Genomic DNA, 21,217 nt, shown 5'->3' with positions numbered 1-21,217 from the left:
TTTGGTGTTTTGCGGCTCCTCGGTGTCTCTGTTGGAGGGTGGGCAGGCTCTGCCTACTCAGCAGACCTTCACAAGGGTCCTGGGGGAATAAGGGGTTGCAGGGATGCTCCTGGCTAACCCCAGGTTTCTGGATTATCTGCAGGCCATTTTTATTCATGACATTCACACCTTCCTCCGTGACCTGAAATCATTTGAAAGATTGTGGCCAGGTGCGGTGGCTCATGCCTGTAATCCCAGCACTTTGGGAGGCTGAGGCAGGCGGATCATGTGAGGTCAGGAATTCAAGACCAGCCTGGCCAACATGGTGAAACCCCATCTCTACTGAAAATACAAAAATTAGCTGCGCATGGTGGTGGGCGCTATAGTCCCAGTTTGGGACACCGAGGCAGGAGAATCACGTGAACCCGAGGCAGAAGTTGCAGTGAGCCAAGATTGCACCACTGCACTACAGCCTGGGCAACAAGAGTGAAACTCCGTCTCAAAACAAAAACAAAAAACTAAACAAAAAACTCAGAAAGGTGGCTAGACTATACTCAGAGAGAGCCAAAGGTAGGTATGAAGCCCCTTCTCCTGCTACTATCTCAAAACAAGTGGACTTGGCTTTGATAAAACAAGAGAAATGCTATGCAGCTACAGTGTCCGGTGCCACCTCTGGGCAGTGCTGCCAACCAGAAAGGTCCTAAAATATAATTCGAAGACCATTATTCCTACCCATTTTTCCAAGACACCCATTCAAGTGTGACCGAGAAAGCACACCCCAGTCCAGCTATCACCCTATGAGACGATTCTCCTCCTGATACCTATGCTGGGGAATCGACATGTTGAAGGGACAGAGCTTTGGGCTCCTTTCCCTGTGGCCCTTTCTAGGAATACCTCTGGGGCCCCCAACAGCAGCAGCAATGGAGCCGGCATCAGAGGCTACCCTCCCTCTGTACCCTAACTCATGTTGCCCTCTTCAGTGCATTGGAAACTTACAAGGCAGAATGAAATGAGTCTGGCTCCTGATCTGTGTTGGAACAAACTCCCAGGGACATCCTGAGCCAGTGGGAGCACTGGGCCTAGGCACATGGGGTGAGCACAGGGCTTCATCTCACACACGGGGACACAGCCCTGACAAGGCGCATCCAGAGGAAGCAGCCTCCACCAAGCGGGCTTCCTCAGCAGCTGTTTCATAATTATATTAAGAGCCACTTGCATTTCATAAGCTCATGATAACACAGATAAAAAAAGATAACATGGAGCAGCCTTTGGCAGAGCAAGATTGTGGTACCTCTATTGGTTATGAGTAGTCTTGGAGGACTAATAAGAAAAAAGATTTTTTGAAAAATGAAGAAACCACCGAACAAAATTTAAGCAGGGCTCCGCAGTTACAGAGCCACTGTGCTCAAGAGTATTCCACGAAGCTGGGGGGGATGGCCGTGTAGATGCTCCACAGAGACCTGCCCACTGCCCGCCTGCAGCAGGCCCGCATCTGCATGTTCGCACTGCACCCTGGGCAGAAGCCCACGCCCCTCCAGCATGGGACTCCACAGGGTCTGTGGGGAGATGGTGGAGGCGATCGAGTTACACATGGACATGTGCTTTAAGCTTGTGGAAAGGAAATGCCTTGTGAATTCCAAATATAATTACTAGAATATCATTCAAGGAAAAGACATTATAAGGTTTAATTGTTTCCTGCCCTCCTTAGTCCCCTCTTCTGATCATGGTGACTTTACATTTTCCTTAGTGAAATGGAAAGAATGTCGGGTATGGAGAAAGAAGCTTTGGGCTCATGGTCTAGCAGGAAAACTCATGGCCTGGTCAAGCCCTGGGATCTCAGTAGCCTGTTCTGCCTAAGAGGGTCGGGACTCACCAGGGTGTCCCTGAGGAGTAGAAGCAGTGACTCTGGTGGAAGGTCTCGGTGGAGTCTAACATCCTCACGCAAATCCCTGTCGCCTCCCCTTTCTGTCCCTCCCCGCCTCCTCTGGGGCCCAGGTTGCTATTGTTTAGTAGCTTTTCCAGGTGTGGTTATAACATCACCACGTTTCCTTCACACTTTCCTCTTGGAATCACTGAAGACGTTCCTGGGATGGGAGAGCTGAAAGGAGCCTTAGAAATTTTTCTAGAACCATCATCCCACACCACCATCCACTTCAGTAGGAGAACTGAGACTCTGAGTCACAGAGCAAGTTGGTGGAAGATCCAGGTCTCCTGACTGGCTACAGCCTTCCAGCCCCAGCCTTCCATGTCTCCTCCCACCTTGCAGCAGCCCCACCTTGGCCTGCCCCAGCATGATGCAGATTCCCCCTTGCACAGGTGCCCTGGAGCCTCCATGGCAAGCCTTTAAGAAGGATCACCCACTTTACTCAATAAAGAGGAGAACATAGAGCTCTGAGGGTACCTTGGCATTCTGCAGTGGGGGCTGGTAACTGGACGGCCGGTAGAACATCCTCTGGGTGGCATCGGTGTGAATGTCGCCAAGGAAGAGCTCCTCAACCAGATGGTCGAGGTTGTGGTGAAGGTACTGCTTCTCCACCCGGATAAGCTGAAGCTCATGCATGGCAAAGTTCACAGCCTTGGTGCACTCACAGCCATTCTCCTCCCGCCAGAGGTCGTAGGCCACATCCTGCACCCAGGGGCCCCCATCTTCGAGGAAACCTGGGCAGGTGCGGTTCACCTGCTGGCCCAGCTTCTCGGCTACCGCCTCTGTGTGGCAGATCACCTGGACGTTGTGCAACTGGTAGTCAGCTTCCGTGCCCCCTCGGATGATCCAGGAGGCCTGGCGGAGGCGGATTTTGCCCCGAATAATGAGAGTATAGGTGGGATTTGTGCACCGGTTGCTGCCATAATAAAACTGGTAGGCCTTGAAGGTGTTATTGTGGTAGAATCTGTAGGACCTTGTGATGAACTCTGGGCCTGACCTTACTTCACAGCTGGGAAAGAAAGGGGGAAGGAGAGACCTTTGTAAGCCCAAAGGTATGGGAAAGAGATTCATTATAGTATTAAGAAATACAGAAATAATAATAAAATGCTGATGATGGGCCAGACACTGTTGTCAGCCCTTTATAGATACCAACTCATTGATTCCTCACCACAACCTACGAGTTAGGTATTATCATCACCCACATTTTACAGGTGGGGAAACTGAGGCACAAGGTTAGGGAACATATGCAAGAGCACACGACCAGCAAGTATCACAGCCAGTCCATGAATCCAGGCAGCCTGGCTCTGACGGGGTGCTGCTGGTCACTCAGCCTCAGCCAGCCTTCCACTCGCTTCGCGAGCAGGCCAGGAAGGCAAACACTGGCTGCCCTCACCTCCACCTGTGAGCCTCCCTTATGCAGGTATTTCTTTCTGGATAAAGAGGACGAGTGTTGTGCTGGCCTATAAAAGAAGTTCCCTTACCCTAGTTCAAAGACGGTTGACTTCCTGAACACTTTTATTTTATGGACCTTATCAACAATAAGCAGGTGCAAAATTTCTGTCATCCTGAGACAGAATCTAGTCACCCAGCGGCAAATGAAAACTCGTCCCTTTGTCCATTCAAAATTAATTTTCTCTCTAGCAGATAAGTAAAGGAGGAATTAACTAAAAGCAAAGCTCGCACAACAGAAATAAGGGCTCCTTTTGTTTGTGATGGTTGACCATGTGGTCTTAGATGAATGCTAGGTTCCTGAGCCAGAAGCACTAAGACAGAATCTATGGAGCATAACAGCAGTGGGATGGAATTGAGGAATTTCACGCACAGCTCTGATTGTCATCTATTCACATATACCAGCTGAGACTGCAACAGGGGGGACGGGGAGGTACTTAAAGCCCTGGGCAAGTAACCTGGCCTTTGCCTTTTGTTAGATCCTAGTCTCAGTTACTCCATGACTTTCAGCTCATCTGTTCTGGCCTTCCCACTCTGCTCTCATCTATGATGCTAACACGGATTCTGGTTTGAACTGAAAAAGCAATGCTAAATCAAGCAGTCGGGCTAAAATGCCAAACACAAGTAGTTTTCAAAATTGCTAACATTTTAATTTATTTGTTGATGGATTGGTGAAAGATAAGCATTATTTAGAAGCGGGTACCGTTGTTACGTGAAGTTTAACAACTGATGTCGAGTAACATCCTACGGACATAAGGCACACAGCAGTACTTGGGTTATCTGTAATCTTAGGAAAAGGAGAGAGAAAATACCCCGGATTTCTCCCACAAGGAAAGAGAAGTTTAGGGTAAGCAGTGATTCATGTTAGATGAGGTTTAGGAAAGAAGATCCCTTATGTTTAATTTTTTATACCCAAGCATCAACAGTCTGTTGATTCTGCCTGCCACGTACAGTGGATCTCAGGCCCACTCACTTTTCAACTGCCCCTGCAGCTCCTCTTACCCAAGTCTCCGTCCCCTCTAAACAGAACAGTTGCAAAGGTCTTTTAGCTGCTCACCCCCAAATCACTTTTTCTCCCATACACTTGCCAAACATCAGCCAGAATGCCCTTTCATAAAATTGAGTCATGTTTTAAGCATGGCCCCTACTGAAGGGTCTGCAATGACTTTTCAGTTCTCTTAGGTTTCAGTTCCCTCTGGTCTGCAAGATGCCTTAAAGCTGTCCCACCCTCCCCAGCAGTCTCATCTGAGGCTGTCTGCTCTGGTTTACTTCATCCCCACCACAGGGCTCTCAGCCAGCCAGTCCTCCAATCTAGCCAGCCTCTTGCTCACTCTGCATCTAACTGGGCCTCTGGTTCTTTAAATACAAAGCTCTTCCCACAGTCTTTGCACAGCCAACAATGTCTCCTCTCAAGGGTTCCCCTCTCTGGTGGACTTTCTGAACTCCACCCTGATTTTAAAATGGGGCCCCCTGGTATTCTCTTTTAGCACCTGTTGTCTCCCCCACCCCTCCACTTCCATAGTATTTCTTGTGCACTTTTAAAACCCCTGAAGATAGGGACCAGGTCTCTTTCGTTCACTGCTATATACACACAACTTAAAATAGTGCTTGGCACACGATAGGCACTCAATAAATATTTGTTGAATAAAATGATATTTTTAAAGTATGTAACATTAAGGTTGTTTATGAAAATTGTTTGTTGTGGTTATTTTCAGAGACCTCATTTTTATGAAATAAAATTCTGGGTCTTCATCATCTTATACAATTTCTTTTTTTCTCTTCTCCACATTCATCTGATCCCTCCCGAAGGAACTTAGACGCTGTTATCCATATCCCAGGAACAGTGCATAGGGAGAAGTGATCAGATCCCAGAGTTAGTCTTGTTAATTCTCAACAGTTTAATGGGTAGAGGAAAAAAATAGCAGATCTGCCTCTAGGCTATTTTTAAAAAGCTCTAATGGAAGATAAGCCAGAGCTCAAACTGGGATAAATCTCAGCTTCCCAGCATGGAAAAGAATCCAATAACTGCACCCTGGCTAGCAGAGGTAGCTTTTAACTTACTCTTAGAACCCTGAAGCCATATATTAAATTACCAGAATATGGCTAGAATATTTAGACTACACGGAGCTTGCAAGTCATGTTTCAGGGTTGGTGAAATGCAGACTCTTAATTTCACTTGCTAATGGTTTCTTTTTATACACAAGTGGACCCATAGAGTTCAGTAAACAAGGATCTATTCACTCACACTGTGTGGTTAACAAGGACACAATATAATCTCTGCTTTAGCATAAGATTTCTACAGTACTTAGCCCTTTTTCTTAACCAACCATGATTTCCAAGAGTGGTTTGGTTCTTCATTAGAACTTAGACAACACCTAAATCATTGTAAATGATATAAAGTCTCTGTGCATCTGAAAACCCATAAGAAGGGTCTTCCATAGTGGTGTGCTTTGTGACCTCTTTCAGACCCCACCTGTGTTCTTACCCTGTGGAGACCCAGTGGCCCTCGATTGTAGGTGGCATCTGCACCGTGATCCTTGCACCATTGTGGAGATGTTTGAGCATGTGATGGCACTGTGACTCCTTGAAAGCCCTCCATGCACTTTTCTCTAAGGACCTAGGGTGGGACCTGCTGTCTGGATGAAGGAGGGCAGAGCCCTCTCCCAGCCCTGCAAAAAAAAAAAAAAAAAGTGGAAAGTTAGCCAAAAGAACTAGCAGCAGACATGCATCAAGCCAAACACCCGCCTCTGCAGCAGGGAGTGGCTAAAGGTGGGAAATGACTGTTTATTCTGCAAGGTGTCATCACAGCGCACACGCTCTCATATAGGAGGCACATTCCAAAGTGGCAAGTGTCATCGTAGATCAATTCCCTGGTGAGAAAACTGAGGTCCTTGGAGATTATCAACATAACTTGCTTGAGGTCACTTAGCTAGTTCCTGGCAAAGCCAGAGATCAAATCCATGCATCTATGAAGCAGGAATGAAGGCTGTGCATCTAAGGAGTGTTTCTGCAGGGTAGCCAAGGGAATGCGACCATCACGGAAGGAGAGAGAAATGAACATGTTCTGGAGTCACCAAAGCAGAGGAGGTGGGGAGAGTTGACACCGGTGTCATCAGTAAGGGTGAATTTACACAATGACAGATTTAGGTGAGGAAAGGAAAGAGCAAAGAAATCAGCCTTAATGAAAATGCAGCCTGGGCAGTGATGGAAGGATAAGGCCCAGGGGACTCAGATGATTCCCAGCTTAGATCTGATTGCTGGCTGGGCTCCATCTGCTTACACCAAGCCATGCATTTTCTGGTTCTCTGTCTTCAAGGGGATGCCCCCTAAAGGGTAGCTCACCAGGGGGTGTGAGCCTTGCACCCTCCTACAAAAGGGACATGGTGTGACATTTACCCCCAATTATCTTCCGGGTTCAGCCCCTCACCTCCAGAAGGCCAGAAACAAGCTAAACATACAATATACGGTTTTAAATTAAGAATAATGGCAAGAAGATTGCATATGTTTATTTCCCAGGAGTAAAGAAATACTAGCAGCAAGCTTATCTTCAGAACAAGTTGTGTAGGTAGCCACAAGCTACCCATGCAAAACTCTGCCAGCCTAATGTTCAGAATAAAGCAATTAAAACTAATGGAGTTATCATCGGAAAGCCACAGTCTCCTCTGAGATTCACTCCCGAAGTGATTAACAAACCAACAGGCATTTATGGCAGACCTACTATGTATTTAGCCCTGTGTTAGGAAAAAAGACACTAGGTTAGACAACTTTACAAACTTTTTAAAATATGCAAAATAAATAAAATGTACCTGTTAGAATGCTACTGGTGAGGAAGCAATTCAATTCTATTTTTTAATCAACACATGAGTAGCTTCCTAAAGAACGCATAGTTTCTGAGAGATCATTTGAAAATGAAAAGTAAGATTCAGAATACACTGACTTACAGCAAAGTGATGAAAATCTGCCTGGATAAACTGCAGGATGATAACATTCAGGTATCTGTAAAATATTCAGATATTTACCATCATGTGGCCAAAACATTCAAAAGACTGAACTAATTTTTGCTAGAAAGTCTTGGTGTTGAGAAGACCGAAGTTTCCATGTCTGAACTCCCAGATTATCCCTCTAAGTAGAATTCTGGCTTTGGGATGGAAGGACAGCTTCTGATTGTTCTTACACATTTTACATGCAATGACTGTCAGTGACACAAAGATACCTGTGGCTATTAATCAACTAAATGAAAATTGTAAAAAGAGATTCTAGACACAAGAGGACGGTGCCATGTTCAAATTAAAGGTAACCTCACTCAGCCCTGTTTAGCCAAGTCCCTTGATTCTGGCCTGAGCTAAAATGAGGCAAACTCTGAACGTGAGAACTCTGCCTAGTGTTGTTATTATTGACGATCACGGTTATTAAGCAAGGGCCTCCTTTCCTGAGACCTCGAGTTCCACCAAGGGAAGGTGTCTCCACTAGAGTGGTACTCCTGGATATTCCCTCCCTGTCCCTCATTCTGTCCTCCCCAGGTGAAACCACATGGTTATGGAGATGCAAGCAAGTGTGCTTGACTCAGTCATTTTTCCCTTTGCAAAACCAGCCTATTTACATAGTACCTGCATTTTGATCAGCTGCTCCCCCCAGGGAGCGAGAACCATGCCCCTTAGTTGTTCATGTGTGGCGCTAGGCCAGGTGGGAAGTCTGAAACATTCAGGGGGAAGTATGAGCACTCTGTCATGGGCACCCATCTACACTGTGTCTTCTGATGGAGTATTTATCACTATGCTAATGTTTTAATCTCCATGTCTCACCCTCGTGTTGAACACTCCCTTAGTTCTGAACCAGAACAGGGGACAGGAGACTGCTCACTGGACCTCCGCCAGCCTCAACAGTTGTAATTATCTTCATAACTGTCAACATTTCCTCAGTGTCCCAGTCAAAGAATGAAACCGAATATAATTTGCTGTCTGATGGCTCAACGGTGTGATCAATTTTGATGTGGCTAACTTAAAATAGATTTTAGCTAAAGTTACAAGGTATTGGGAGTTGGGGGAGATTCTGCTTTAAATATGCTGCTAAGCGTTCAGCAAAGAAGCCATCATCTCACTATCAACCAAGCTGTGTTCTAAAACTTGATGTGCAAACCTCTACACCCTGCAAGTGTTTTCCCATGAAGATAAGAAAAGCCAGGAGTGTAGTGGATGTGGATCAAATCTCCAGAGCTCAGCTGCTTGGGTTTGAAATTAGATCTGCCACTTGAAGGATTGCACTGAATCCAAGACCTCAAGGAGTGTTAAGATGCATCATTATTTTATTATCAGTGACAAAACACACACATTTAAACAATGACATGATGCCTTAACAACAGTACTGAGATACCCGTGTATCATTCACAGCAGCCTCTGCTGGCTCTGACGTTTCTTTTATCTAGTCAAAGACATCTGACAATTTTTCTTGCATTGGTGACACTGCTGCACATGTGACAGGTGATTTGTTTGCTCTGCGTATATTTCAGTAACAAAACACAAACAACGCCTCATCTTTTTTGGTCATTCTCCTTTCCAAGTGGCTGAATGATAGATACTGTGTGAGAAAATATGGAGTTGGAGTTATTTTTCCAGCAATAAATGTTTGCTTTCACTAAATGTCAAAGTAACACTCCACCGGTCTATGATAAGACCTGTCCGATCTTCACCGTGGTTTTTTTCTATTCAGTGCTAAGAGTATAATTTGTAAGTGAGTGAGGGAGGAAAACCCAAGCATACTGACTCAAATGTATACTCTCTTGATGTTCAAAACCAGCCTATTTGCAAGGAATCTCCAGATGAGCCCCAAGGATGAATAAAAAGGAGGTGATATGGGGACAGTATGAGTATGTGTGTTCAGGTTCACACAGGCAAAGGGAATGTCACCCCTCATGGCTACTATCTGGAGACCAAGGGGGACTGAGACCCTCACTAACTATGAGATGTGCACCCCCTGCAGAGATCTTAAAGTACGAAAAAGATGGGTATCTTGCAATCGATGAAACACAATATTAGTGCAGTGATCTTAAACAAATCACTTAACTCTCCAAGCCTCAGTCTACTCATCAGTGATGAAGGGATGACGTCACCCACTTCTTGAGGTTCGTCTCAGTTTAGTACACTGCCTTTCATTCCACGTTGATTGATATTATTTCAAATAATAGTAAGGTTCTTAGACCACCCTCAAAAACTCCCCTCTAACTAACAGAACAGTTAAAATCATGGTAAAGCCACATGGAGGAGCCAGGCTCACTCTGAGCTCTGAGGAGGACAAAGTATAAGGACAGGAAGGCTCCAGGCAAAGTTAAATGATGACCCTCGATATAAAAGAGAGACAGGCCCAAAGCGCCAGAGTCTATGGTTGCTGATCAATTATCCTCAGTTTAACAAATACCTATCAATGAGGCTGGGCACAGTGTCTCATGCCTGTAATCCCAACACTCTGGGAGGCTGAGGTGGGAGGATGGCTTGAAGCTAGGAGTTTGAGACCAGTCTGGGCAACATAACAAGACCCCATCTCTACAGGAAAATAAAAATAGCTAGGCATGGTGGGACATGCTTGTAGTCCCAGCTACTCAAGAGGTTGAGGCGAGATGATCACATGAGTCCAGGAGTTCAAGGGTGCAGTGAGCTATGATTGCACCACTGCACTCCACCCTGGGTGACAGAGTGAGACTCTGTCTCTAAAATAAACAAATAAAACATAACTATTAACCTTTATTTGCTATACTTTAGGAGCCAGAAGCATAAAGACAAATAAAAATAAGTTGGTGTTGGGGTGTGTGTGTGTGTGTGTGTGTGTGTGTGTGTGTGTGTGTTTTGTTTTTTTCTTTTACTTTGAAGCTCTTAAGGTCTCACTGGCCTGAATGTCAAAGAACAAGGGTCAAAATGATGAAACAGATCCTGGGAAGGAAGTTAGGGAGTTCAAAGGCAGATGGAAAGGGAATGGAAGTAAGCATTTGTATGGGTCATTCACAAGACTAGTCACACGGGAAAGGAGGCCTACAGTTATGTTTTTAACCAGTGGTGGAAGAAATAAAATCTAAGAACCTCCAATACACAAATCATTGGAAAGCAGGAAAAAAATGATATTAAATAGCCCAGGGTTTCTAGAGATCAATATCCATTTTGCCATTGCTCACATCTGACAATGAGCACAGCTCAGGAACCCAGCGAGGCTGGCAGTGCAGAAAGGGCACCCATGGGAGCAGCCAGATGGAGAATTCCAAGGCTGGCACCGCTCCCCAAGGTCACAGGGATTTCAGGCTCACACTCTAGGGTGATATTCTGAGATGGAAAAATGGGTTGGTATTTATTCCATTTTTATGTTTTCCCTTCAAAGTAACCAACATCTTCATTACTCTTAAGGAGCTAAATTAATTTTACTCCTAAGGAGCAAAATTAAATGGGTCAAGTGAAAGAAGTCGCTGTAAGGCAGGAGAAACTGTCTCTGAGGGCTTCCGTTCACCACTGCAAGTGGTCTGCAGTATTTACTTGGCTCATCTGATGTGGCAAATGCGGATGACTTTCCTGTGAGTACTACTTCTGTTAAATGGCTGGGAATTAAAAAGTCATTTGAAGCACCAATTTCAGCCACATAAAAGTTAGACCCGAAACCCCAAAGTTTCCTTTTCAAGGATCAGCCATGGTGTGCCTCTGAGGACACTAGGCTTAAATTTCCGGTCAGCTGAGGAGCCCTTCTGTTGGCTGCATTGCCTGAAGTAAGTAAATTCCAAATTTGGGACTGGAAGCGAATCATTCATTCAATCAATCAGTAAGACTCTGAAGGGCCAGGCACTGTTCTGGACATAGAAGCTACAAACATTTCTCTCCTGGGAGTCTCAGTTGGGCAAGAAACTACAGGGTTGTAGAGTGGGCAGGCTCTGAATTCTTCCTTGAGGGTTCACGGAGAGGCATCTCTGCCTTGAAGATGGAACAGAAGCGGTCTAGGTAGAGAGTGCTTGAACACACTCAAGCATAGCGGGGCAGAAGTGAGAGATTCGTGTAGGAGGCTCTGGGAAAAAGGGACATAAGGTGACCCAGGACGAGGGGCACAGGGAGGCAGGGCCACCACGATGAGGGGCACAGGGAGGCAGGGCCACAGTTTAGAGCACCACGTGTCTGTCACGCAGTGGGGATTTCACTGGAAAGGTGAAGAGGGGCCACCAAAAGATTTTCTGCAATGTTGTGGTGTGGTAAGAATTTCATTTTGTAAAAATCGCTTTTTTTTGGTTTTTTTGGAGGGACATGGAGGACACACTGGAAGCAGGAAGATCAATGATGAGGCATTGCAATGGTTCAGTCTTGTAGGATTTCTTGACTAAATAAATGAGAAAGATAAAAGAAGGGAACAGCTCCTAACAAACTACAGTGAATCGTTTCTGTAGTGTTGGAGAGGCATTGACTAACTTTTGCATCTTGTGGGGGGAAGAATTACCAAACAGTTATATGAAAAAAGGAAGGAAAGAGGAAGAGAAGGAGAGAGGGAGAAAGGGAGACAGAAAGGAAGGAAAGAAGGAAAGAAGGGAGGAAGGGAGGGGAGAAGAAGAAGAGAGGGAGGGAAATTTAGCACTACAACTGAAAAGCAACATTTGTAAAACATATTTACATCCGCCTTTAATACATTTTAAATTGCATAAATCAATCACGCCAGTGCTTAGCAATGCAAAGTTCAAGGACTTCAATGATAATAACAGTTCCGATGTGAGTACACCTATTATTTACAATAATAAATGTGCTTATTATATATAATGATAAGTTTTTAAACCCATCCACTTAATTGGATTGCTTGTGTAATTGGAAGTGTTGGTTAATCACAATATTCGGTTGTCGAAACTTCTACCATTGTATGTCAAATGCAGTTTGACATTATGATCTTTCTTTGATGATTCAGGTTCTTAAAAGTGCCTTAAGGTCATTATTAGGAACAACCATGCCTGTAGGATGAGGCTGTGGATAGAAAGGTATTGGAATGAATATGTATCAACTCTGTGTAAACTATGAAAAGTTTTTTTCTCTTATTTTACATATAAAACAAGTTAGAAACCATATACTATAAGTGAGAGTACACACACAAATAATGTCGACATTTTGATTAGCCAAAGATTCTAGTGTTAATTAAAGGGACTAGGAATGGCGCTCCCATTCACTAAGACTTTGTTGCAAGAGAATCTGAAAGGATTAAACAAATAGTAAGAAAATGGCTGTGAGTTTTTGGTCTCCAAAGTGTTTTTGGGTAAGTCATCTAATCTATGCCTTCCTTTTTCCTCTATAAACTAAACATAATGATCATGATGATAATGACTAATGTTTGCATTACACTTGATAATTCACTTTATGTATATATCATCTCATTTGATCAAATGCTAGCTACTATACAGGAACAGAGGCACTCTTGATTGAGAACGTATGAAGTTAGTCCACGGTACTATCTAAACTGGAAGCTGTCCAGAGACAGTTCCCAGCCCAGAGAAATTCTGAATAAGGTTATCCAAATGCTTCCACCATAAAATGGTCTCAAACACTGGGAGTCCAGTGGTGTGGGCCCAGATACAATTATTATGACAAAGGGAGTAGTTTCTTTCTAACGAATGTCAAGCGGTAAAGTAGATTTTGGAAGGAATCGTTCACCTGTTAGAAACAAATTAAGTCCTGTGTGCTTTAGGACATGATTTTATAGATGACCATTTCCAGAGCACTAAATGAGAGTCTGGAGCTCTGGAGGGCTTGGTGGTGTGTAAGTGTGTGCACCTGCACGTGTGCACTAGTGATTTACACCCAAGGAATCCATTACCCTACGATAGCAATCCTGCATGACTACACAGTGGTTCTAACTACAATCATAATCACAATCGTCTAACAGAGAATGAAAATTCCCCATGAAATCGCATTTTAAAAATAGAGTTACCTAAATGAAGGGAAGCACAGGGTTGACCATTTTACATGGAGGTTTATGCCCTAAATAAAAGGCCTATGTGTCAGGTTAACAGTTCACATCCCTGAATTCACCAGACGATGCAGACGATGCACAGAAAGCAGTCCTAGGCATAGTTTCCAAATGGAGCACACACAGTCCTTCAGCTAGAGCCATCCACAGCAGATCTCGCTCCTAAACCCATGGTGCTCTGAGCAAGCACACCAGTCTGTGTAGAAACCAAACATAGCCTTTGTAGAGAGTGGGAGAGGAAAGAGAGTGGGGTGCCTGCTGGACTTTTGCAAGTCAATATTCATTCATTCAACACATGATTGAGTGCCTACTATGCACTCAGATGCCTCTTAGGCATGAATCATGGCCACATATACAGGAAAAAGTTAAATAGGACAGTATACTCCATGACCAAGACTGAGTTTTCAATAAAGTTTTGTGAGGTTTTTTTTTTTTTTTTTTTTTGAGATGGAGTGTCACCCAGGCTGGAGTGCAGTGGTGTGATGGCAGTTTACTGCAACCTCTGCCTCCTGGGTTCAAGCGATTTTCTTGCCTCAGCCTCCCGAGTAGCTGGGATTACAGGCATGTGCTGATTTGTTTTAGTAGAGACGGGTTTTGCCAAGTTGGCCAGGCTGGTCTCAAACTCCTGACCTCAGGTGATCCACCCGCCTCCGCCTCCCAAAGTGCTGGGATTACAGGCGTGAGTCACCGTGCCTGGCCTCAATAAAATTTTAACAATCTGAATTATCCAGATGGATGTATTCCATAGTTTTTTACTGCCTGTCTATATTGACTGAGAAATCAAAAGTTTCAATCTATTTTACACATGATAAAATGTAAAATTATTTGTGAAGAAAACGACAATTTTCAAGCACACTTGGGGCTAAACTAATCTTTGGTCAGGTTAATCTCTATACATGTATTCTAATGCTCAAGGGAAAAAACCTGAACTTTAAAAAGACTAAGTATAATGTAAAAATATCAATAATGATAGAGAGCTTAAAATGATTCTTTTCTTGTTCATTTTGCAAGTTTCTGTACTTTACATAATGTGCCCTGTATACTTTAATAATCAGACTGAAAAAAGTGTTCTCAAGTTAGAATTGTTGTGATACGTAAAATGTGACTGATTAGATTAAATGCAGGTAATTACTTAGCCATGAAATTGCCCGCCCAATTAAATAAGCAGTCATTACTGTTAAATGTGTGCTTTGAAGTGGGTGCTGGTAGATAAACCCCAGGACAGCTTTCTATTTTTTGAAATAAAAGCATGTATGTATTGCAGACAGAACTGAATCATACCACCACTGTGGTACTTGTGCTTATCAAGTTCTTGTTTTTATTTCCATTTTTTTGCAGTAGGCTTGCTGCTTTTGCCCATCTTGAAATCTTCATATCTAAAAGTATTCTCTCTTTATGAGTAATATAATAAAGTCAAGTTTTCAAATTCCTGGTTCCATTTGACTTTAGTTGAAATCAATTATTTTTCTGTGCCTTCTTCTAGTGTCATAGTCCCCAGGGTGGACACTGGGGCTGAACCAGAGGTTGCAAAGTTTGCATGTTGGATCTGCAGCTGACTAGCCACAGCCACCCTCTTCAGCACAGTTGTGGAGTGTGTGTGTGTGTGTTTGTATGCACATTTGTGGGATTCCCAGGAGGGAAAATAGTTCAATCAACTGCAGTGTGTCATCCGCCCAGCTCTGAAGCTTGACAGTCAGTATTTCTTCTCTTTCCTCCCCTAGATATTCTTCAAGAATCCTCAAGGAAGGGGAAATGTTCCCCTTCGGTCCCTGGACCTAGCAAGTGGTGGCACTTGGCACATCGCAGGCCCTCACAGATGAACTTACTGACTAAATGGTTAGCTGGATGAATGAAACTGGGAAGTGCTTGCAGAACAAAATACCCTTAATAATTGTAGGGTGATACTATATCCTTTCTCCAACCTTGATATGTATGTACAGATCTATCGCATGACTTTCCAGAATAATTTTATTCCCAAACTGGAGAGGACTAAGCAGTGGCCTTTATTCACAAAACCAACCCATTAAGAAGGCATATTTGGAGAACGGTAGCAGATTTTTTCCTGAAGTTTTCCCTGCAATCACTTCAACTCCAGGGGAAGAGTTTGCTGAAGACATGCCCTGCTATGTATCTTTCAACTGATGTAGACAATCACTAACACATCATCTTCTATTTCTGGTCTGAAATGTTTTATGCCTCCCTTTGATTGATTATATTGTCATCAGTCTGTCCCTAAATAGCAGTTTGTCATCACGCAGACAAATCAACCACCTATATTTAGTTCTTTTCTCATTTAAGGGAAAAAAGAATGAACTTGGCTAGTATAAGAGAATAAAATTGGCTTGTCAATTTATTTAACAAGAGGAAATTTAACATCTGTCTGAGACCCTTGCCCCTGTTGGGTACAGATGAGTCATGCTTCTTTTCAGGATTTCATTTTCTTTTTATAACTGAAAGGGGGGAAAAAAAGTGCAGAAAGGACAGTGTTTTCTCAGTCACAAAAACTGTCCTTAGTCAGTTTTTCAAAGATTTCTATTTTACCCTACATAAACGTTTCCTCACATTTTGTCAGTTAAACTCTAATTTAGTAATCTGCAAAGTTTTTAAAAGTTTTGACAGAATAAACTTTAATGAAAGGCAAGAGCTAAAAGAACCTTCACGTCTCAGAAAAGTCAACGAATTCTACAAAAGTAAACAGCGTGTGGGAAGAGAACATCTCTCCCAAAGTCAGCTCCAAAACTTAAAATCAAATGTTTCCATTAGCAAAGAGAATCAGGCACTCCGCTGTGGCATTACAGGGACACTTATTCTGGACACCTCGTGCTAATCTGTGTTTTGGAGCTGAATGATTTCTAGAATTTGACATCTGAAACTTTTGTGGCTTTTATCTAAGCAAAGAAAACAGTGATCGTGGACATCTTCCAGCTGCATACCTTCCTGACATTCAATAGGCTTTATTTGGATTAAGTATTGCAATTGTTTTCAGAATTTGAAGAGGAGGGAAGTAAAACTGACATGTATACTTTTATGCCATCAAATTTTGAACTTGGGTCTCGCACCACATTTGCAGCCTTAAATAAACAACAGGCTTAAGTCTTGCCAGAACCTCATTTACTCTGCGATAGGATTTAGGGGTGATTTATAAGTGGCAATGAATTGAAACAGAAGTAGCTACAAAACTGAACAAAGACTGGATGCCAAACATGATGGTATCCACTGCAACCTCACACGGCATGCGCTTCTTACACTTCTTAACCTGACTTGGTGGTATAACAAATAATCTCCAAACGATGTGTGTAACTAAATTTATTAAAGTTCGTCAGAAGAACATTCAACACCATAGAACAAATGCTTTTACCTACTAAGTTGACTCATAAATAGACAAATGGTATCATATGGTGAGCAAAATAAAATGCCTAGTTATTAGGAAAAAAATCACTAATTCATTCTGAGAAGATTTCAAGAATTGCTTTCAGATTTATAACTTCTATTTAAATATACGATAACATTTCATCTGTTACTACAGAATTCTTAAATGCTTGCAAAATGCCGATCTGTTGAGTAGGACATACTCAGCAAACCATTCTCTTGGTTAGGTTGAGTAATACCCATTTGCTGTTAAAACTACTTCAAAGGGCTAATATCAAGAATCTACAAAGAACTTAAACAAATTTACAAGAAAAGAACAACCCCATCAAAAACTGGGCAAAGGATATGAACAGACACTGCTCAAAAGAAGACATTTATGTGGCCAACAAACATGAAAAAAAGCTCCTCATTAGAGAACTGGTCATAGAGAAATGCAAATCAAAACCACAGTGAGATACCATCTCACACCAGTTAGAATGTCAATCATTAAACAGTCAGGAAACAACATATGCTGGGGAGGATGTGGAGAAATAGGAATGCTTTGACACTGTTGGTGGGAGTGTAAATTAGTTCAACCATTGTGGAAGACAGTGTGGCCATTCCTCAAGGATCTAGAACCAGAAATACCATTTGACCCAGCAATCCCATTACTGGGTATATATCCAAAGGATTATAAATCATTCTATTGTAAAGACACATGCACATGTATGTTTATAGAAGCACTGTTCACAATAGCGAAGACTTGGAACCAACCCAAATGCCCACCAATGATAGACTGGATAAAGAAAATGTGGCACATATACACCATGGAATACTATGCAGGCATAAAAAGGATGAGTTCATGTCCTTTGCAAGGATATGGATGAAGCTGGAAATCATCATTCTCAGCAAGCTAACACAGGAACAGAAAACCAAACACCACGTATTCTCACTTATATGTGGGAGTCGAACGATGAGAACACATGGACACAGGGAGGGGAACATCACACACAGGGCCTGTCTGACGGTGGGGGATAGGGGAGGGATAGCATTAGGAGAAATACCTAATGTAGATGACAGGTTGATGAGGGCAGCAAACCAGTATGGCACGTGTATACCTATGTAACAAACCTACACACTCTGCACATCTATCTCAGAACTTAAAAGTATTAAAAACAAACAAACAAACAAAAACTTGAATCAAGTAAAAGTCATGGGGGAAAGGGGAAAGAACGAATATCCCATTCTTTTTGGGTGCTTTACATTATTCTTGCTAATTATGGCAAAGCTTTCTTAAATCCTGAGGAATAATAACTTGAACAGTGATTTCCTCTGTTTATTTTCTGCACCAGAGTCTGATACTCTCTGCTGGATCTAAGTAGATCTTTGAGCAACTTAATTTTAATAATTGTGCCATTGCAGATTCATTCTGAAATTGGATAACTTTTTACAGGTTTATCCATATCATCCAACTCAACTTTGCAAACCTCCTTTTTTATCTTATATTATCTTCATATATACATATACACATGTGTGCACACACGCATGTCTGGCAAGCAGTCTGGCTCCACTGTGCTCCCATTTTAGCTCAGACTGTCCTTCTTAGTTATTTTCTTGCTCCGCATCCCCCTGCCAACACCATGCGGTCTGGGGAGCCCTCCTCCCACAGATTCCCAGAGTTACAGAAGACCCCAGACTCAAATTCTCAAACTCAGGAGACCTGGGGCTACTGTCCTCATCCAGGATATACTTGTGCTGTTGTTGCCTATCAGCCATTGCTACCCCATCTTGGACTGGTAGATAGGAAGTATAATTACAACCCCTACCTCTCAAAAGAGGGAGAACATGTTCAGAGTTACACTAGGTTACATCTCTGAGGATCACTTTTGTAGTTTAAAAGGCAATGATTTTACCCAAAAAAATGCTGTTCATGCCAAGCTTTCAAGTAATGATCTTTTATTTTTAAATCATTTGACCATACTCTCTTTTTTCTTCACAGATATTATAACAATTTTTTAAGGGGGACAATTTTCCCTGTTTCATCTCTTTCTCTTTTTTCTTGTGTGTGTGGCAGCTGCTGTTTCATCTGTTCATTGGCTCTGATTTGTTTCATGTTTCAGCCAAAGATTAAAACTGCTCTGTAATTCTAAGCAGATGGGCCTAGGAGTCCAACCCTATAATTATACCTTCTCTCTTTTTGCCTTCGAACTGCAAGCCTTCCATCCTGACTGTTAAAATTCTGGGATCACCGAGGTTCTGAGTACACCTTGGCAACTGGGCAGGTCTGGCCCAGCCAGACAAGTTCACAAAGCCTGTGGAGCTATGCAACCCACCCACCTGGGGCAGGACAAAACAAAAACAGCATCCCATCCCGGTGGCTTGTGGGTTAACAATTGCCTTTCCTAGATCCTCCGGAGGGAAAGTCCTCAGCCTGACTTTCAGTCCTGGCTACCACGCATTCTGAAGTCGGAGCCCGCTGCAGGTTTGGGGTGGCTGTAATGGACGTTGAGGAAGGAGAGCTGTGAAGCCACGCTGTTGAAATGTCAGGTGTCTAACCATTAGGGACAGTTTGCTCAGAACACCCACACCAACACAGCATGATCTGCCATGGCCTGTCAATATGATGAAAGCGACGCGCCGTAAAACCTGCCTTGTCCATCCCAAAGCAATTCTGGTGTTTTCAGTGCCATTTCTGGGAGCCCGTTGAAAGCGCTGATGTTCTCTAGCTGAAAGTTTACTAGAACCCCTGGGGGCAAGTGTCACAAGAAGCCCAGGAAATGGGGCGTCAGGTTTGGGTGCACCTTCGGACACTGGTTGTAATAATTAAATCTTGGCTAATCGGAGTCCCCTGTTTCTTAAAACTACACCCAGAGAACGCAACAGTCCACTTGGGAGAAAACCCCACAACCCCGCCTCAACCGGAAGCAAAGTTCAGGCATACAACAAACACTAGTCCTCAGAAGGCAGACAGATGTGTCTTCCCCAAATGATCAGTTTCTCTTTCCACTCTCCTAAAAGCTTGGACCACATCAAGAGCCTGCTGCCTTCTGACATTTTGAAAAAAGGCTCGCAGAGCCGGCTATTTCCAGGCAGTGTACAGTTGGAAATTTCAGCAAAGTGGACGGAAGTTTCCCTCGCACTGTATTCAACGGATTCTGGACATAAAAGGTGTCTGCGTGGGAGAGCTCTGACCCTTCCAAAAAGAACAGTCCCGCAGCAAAGAGCTCCAGGCGCCCTGGGGGAGAGGGGTCCCGAGCCCGGGAAAGCGGACAGAGCCCCTCTCTTCCAGGGCTGAGCCGGCGGGCACGGGGTTCCCCTCGGACCCGCCCCGCCGAGGGGACAGTGTAGACCGTGCAGCGATCCAGACCCGACCCCTCCGCTGGCTCCGCTGCGCCGGGCCTGCCCACTCCTGCTGGGAGCGCGCGAGTGGCCCTCGGGAACTCACCGTGCAGCAGGAGGGCCGGGAACAGGTATCTGAGCAGGAGGCGGCGCGGCCAGGACATCTCCAGTCCTGCTCGGGGCCCTCTCGCTCGCCGCGCTCCGATCCGGTGCCCGGGCAGCTGAGCTCGCTCTGTGCCCTCCGCCTCCGGCCGGGTGCGGCCCGGCCAGGCCGGGGCTTCAGGAGGCTGCGGCGCGCCCCATGCCCGGCGGGCGAAGCGCGGGGTCGTGGCGCGCGCGCTCCTTGGGCGCCGTCCGGCGGCTGTGGGCGCTGCGGCCCGGTCCGAGTCCCTGCCTGCGTTCCTGCCGCTCCGCCGCCCGCCCCGGCTTCTCTGCGCCCGGTCCCGCGTCCTGTCCCGGCAGCCGCGTGCGCCGCTCCGAGCTGCAGTGGCCGCCACCACGGCCGCAGCTGCAGCGTCTCTTCATATTTCCAGAGCGCCGCCGGCGGGGCAGCGGGGCTGCGGCACGGAGGAGGGGCCGGGGAGGGGGCGGTCGGGGGAGGTGACGCCGAGCCACCGCCCCCGGGCCGCCGCCGCCGGGGGGAGCGCGGAGACTTGAAAGGGCGCGTTGGGCAACGCCTCCCCGCCTCCCCCTCCGGCCGCCCCTCCTCCCGCTTCCCTCCTCCCGCTCTCTCGCCTCCCCCTCCTCTCCCAGCTTCCTACCCCTTCCATCCTCCCCTCCTCCTCTTCTCCCTCCAGGGCCCCCTCTGCCTCTCTCTGGCTCGACGCACCCCTTTCTCTCCTCCCCGCCCCCCATTCCCGGCGCGCTTAGTCCTCGGAGGGGCTGGAAGCCCTCGGCCCAGCACCCCGCCCGCAAGGAAAGAGAATGAGCTGGTCACCCTCCCGCCTCCGCCCACGCCACTGGGGAAAGGTGTTCAAAGAGAGCGCGGGCGGTGAGGCTTAGGCCTCGCGTGGGATCCGAGGGAAGCGGCCTGCCGAGCCGCGGTGTGTGCCCCCGAGCAGACACAGGAGACGGGGAGACCAAAGAGAGAGTCCTGGAGGGTTGCTGGGGGTGAGGATGCTGGAGCGCTGGGCCCCCTCGTGGGTGCGATGCAGGTCTTCACTGCAAATCCCTACCCCGGCCCAGGGCCCGGCTCCTCTGGGGAGCACAGGGAGC

At 45.2% G+C, this 21,217-nt stretch overlaps 1 protein-coding gene across 2 annotated transcripts in view; it reads right to left on the bottom strand.

Annotated features, from left to right (window-relative positions):
* APCDD1 (APC down-regulated 1) overlaps nt 1-20,568 on the bottom strand; it is a 33,985-nt gene extending 13,417 nt beyond the window's left edge. The window contains exons 1-4 of one of the 2 annotated variants that reach the window (XM_074383778.1): nt 20,473-20,568; nt 20,109-20,264; nt 5,838-6,021; nt 2,381-2,912 (exon numbers count right to left, since the gene is read on the bottom strand). In XM_074383778.1, coding sequence (XP_074239879.1) covers nt 2,381-2,912; nt 5,838-6,021; nt 20,109-20,264; nt 20,473-20,527 — 927 coding nt within the window. In that variant the 5' untranslated portion in view covers nt 20,528-20,568. Of the gene's footprint in view, nt 1-2,380; nt 2,913-5,837; nt 6,022-20,108 lie in introns of both variants that reach the window. The other variant, XM_003924852.4, reaches the window with a different exon arrangement.
* Nucleotides 20,569-21,217: the final 649 nt, after the last annotated feature.

This window comes from Saimiri boliviensis, chromosome 13 (genome assembly GCF_048565385.1).
Source record: "Saimiri boliviensis isolate mSaiBol1 chromosome 13, mSaiBol1.pri, whole genome shotgun sequence".
Classification (NCBI taxonomy): Eukaryota; Metazoa; Chordata; class Mammalia; order Primates; family Cebidae; genus Saimiri; species Saimiri boliviensis.
This window is presented reverse-complemented; position numbering and strand designations above follow the sequence as displayed.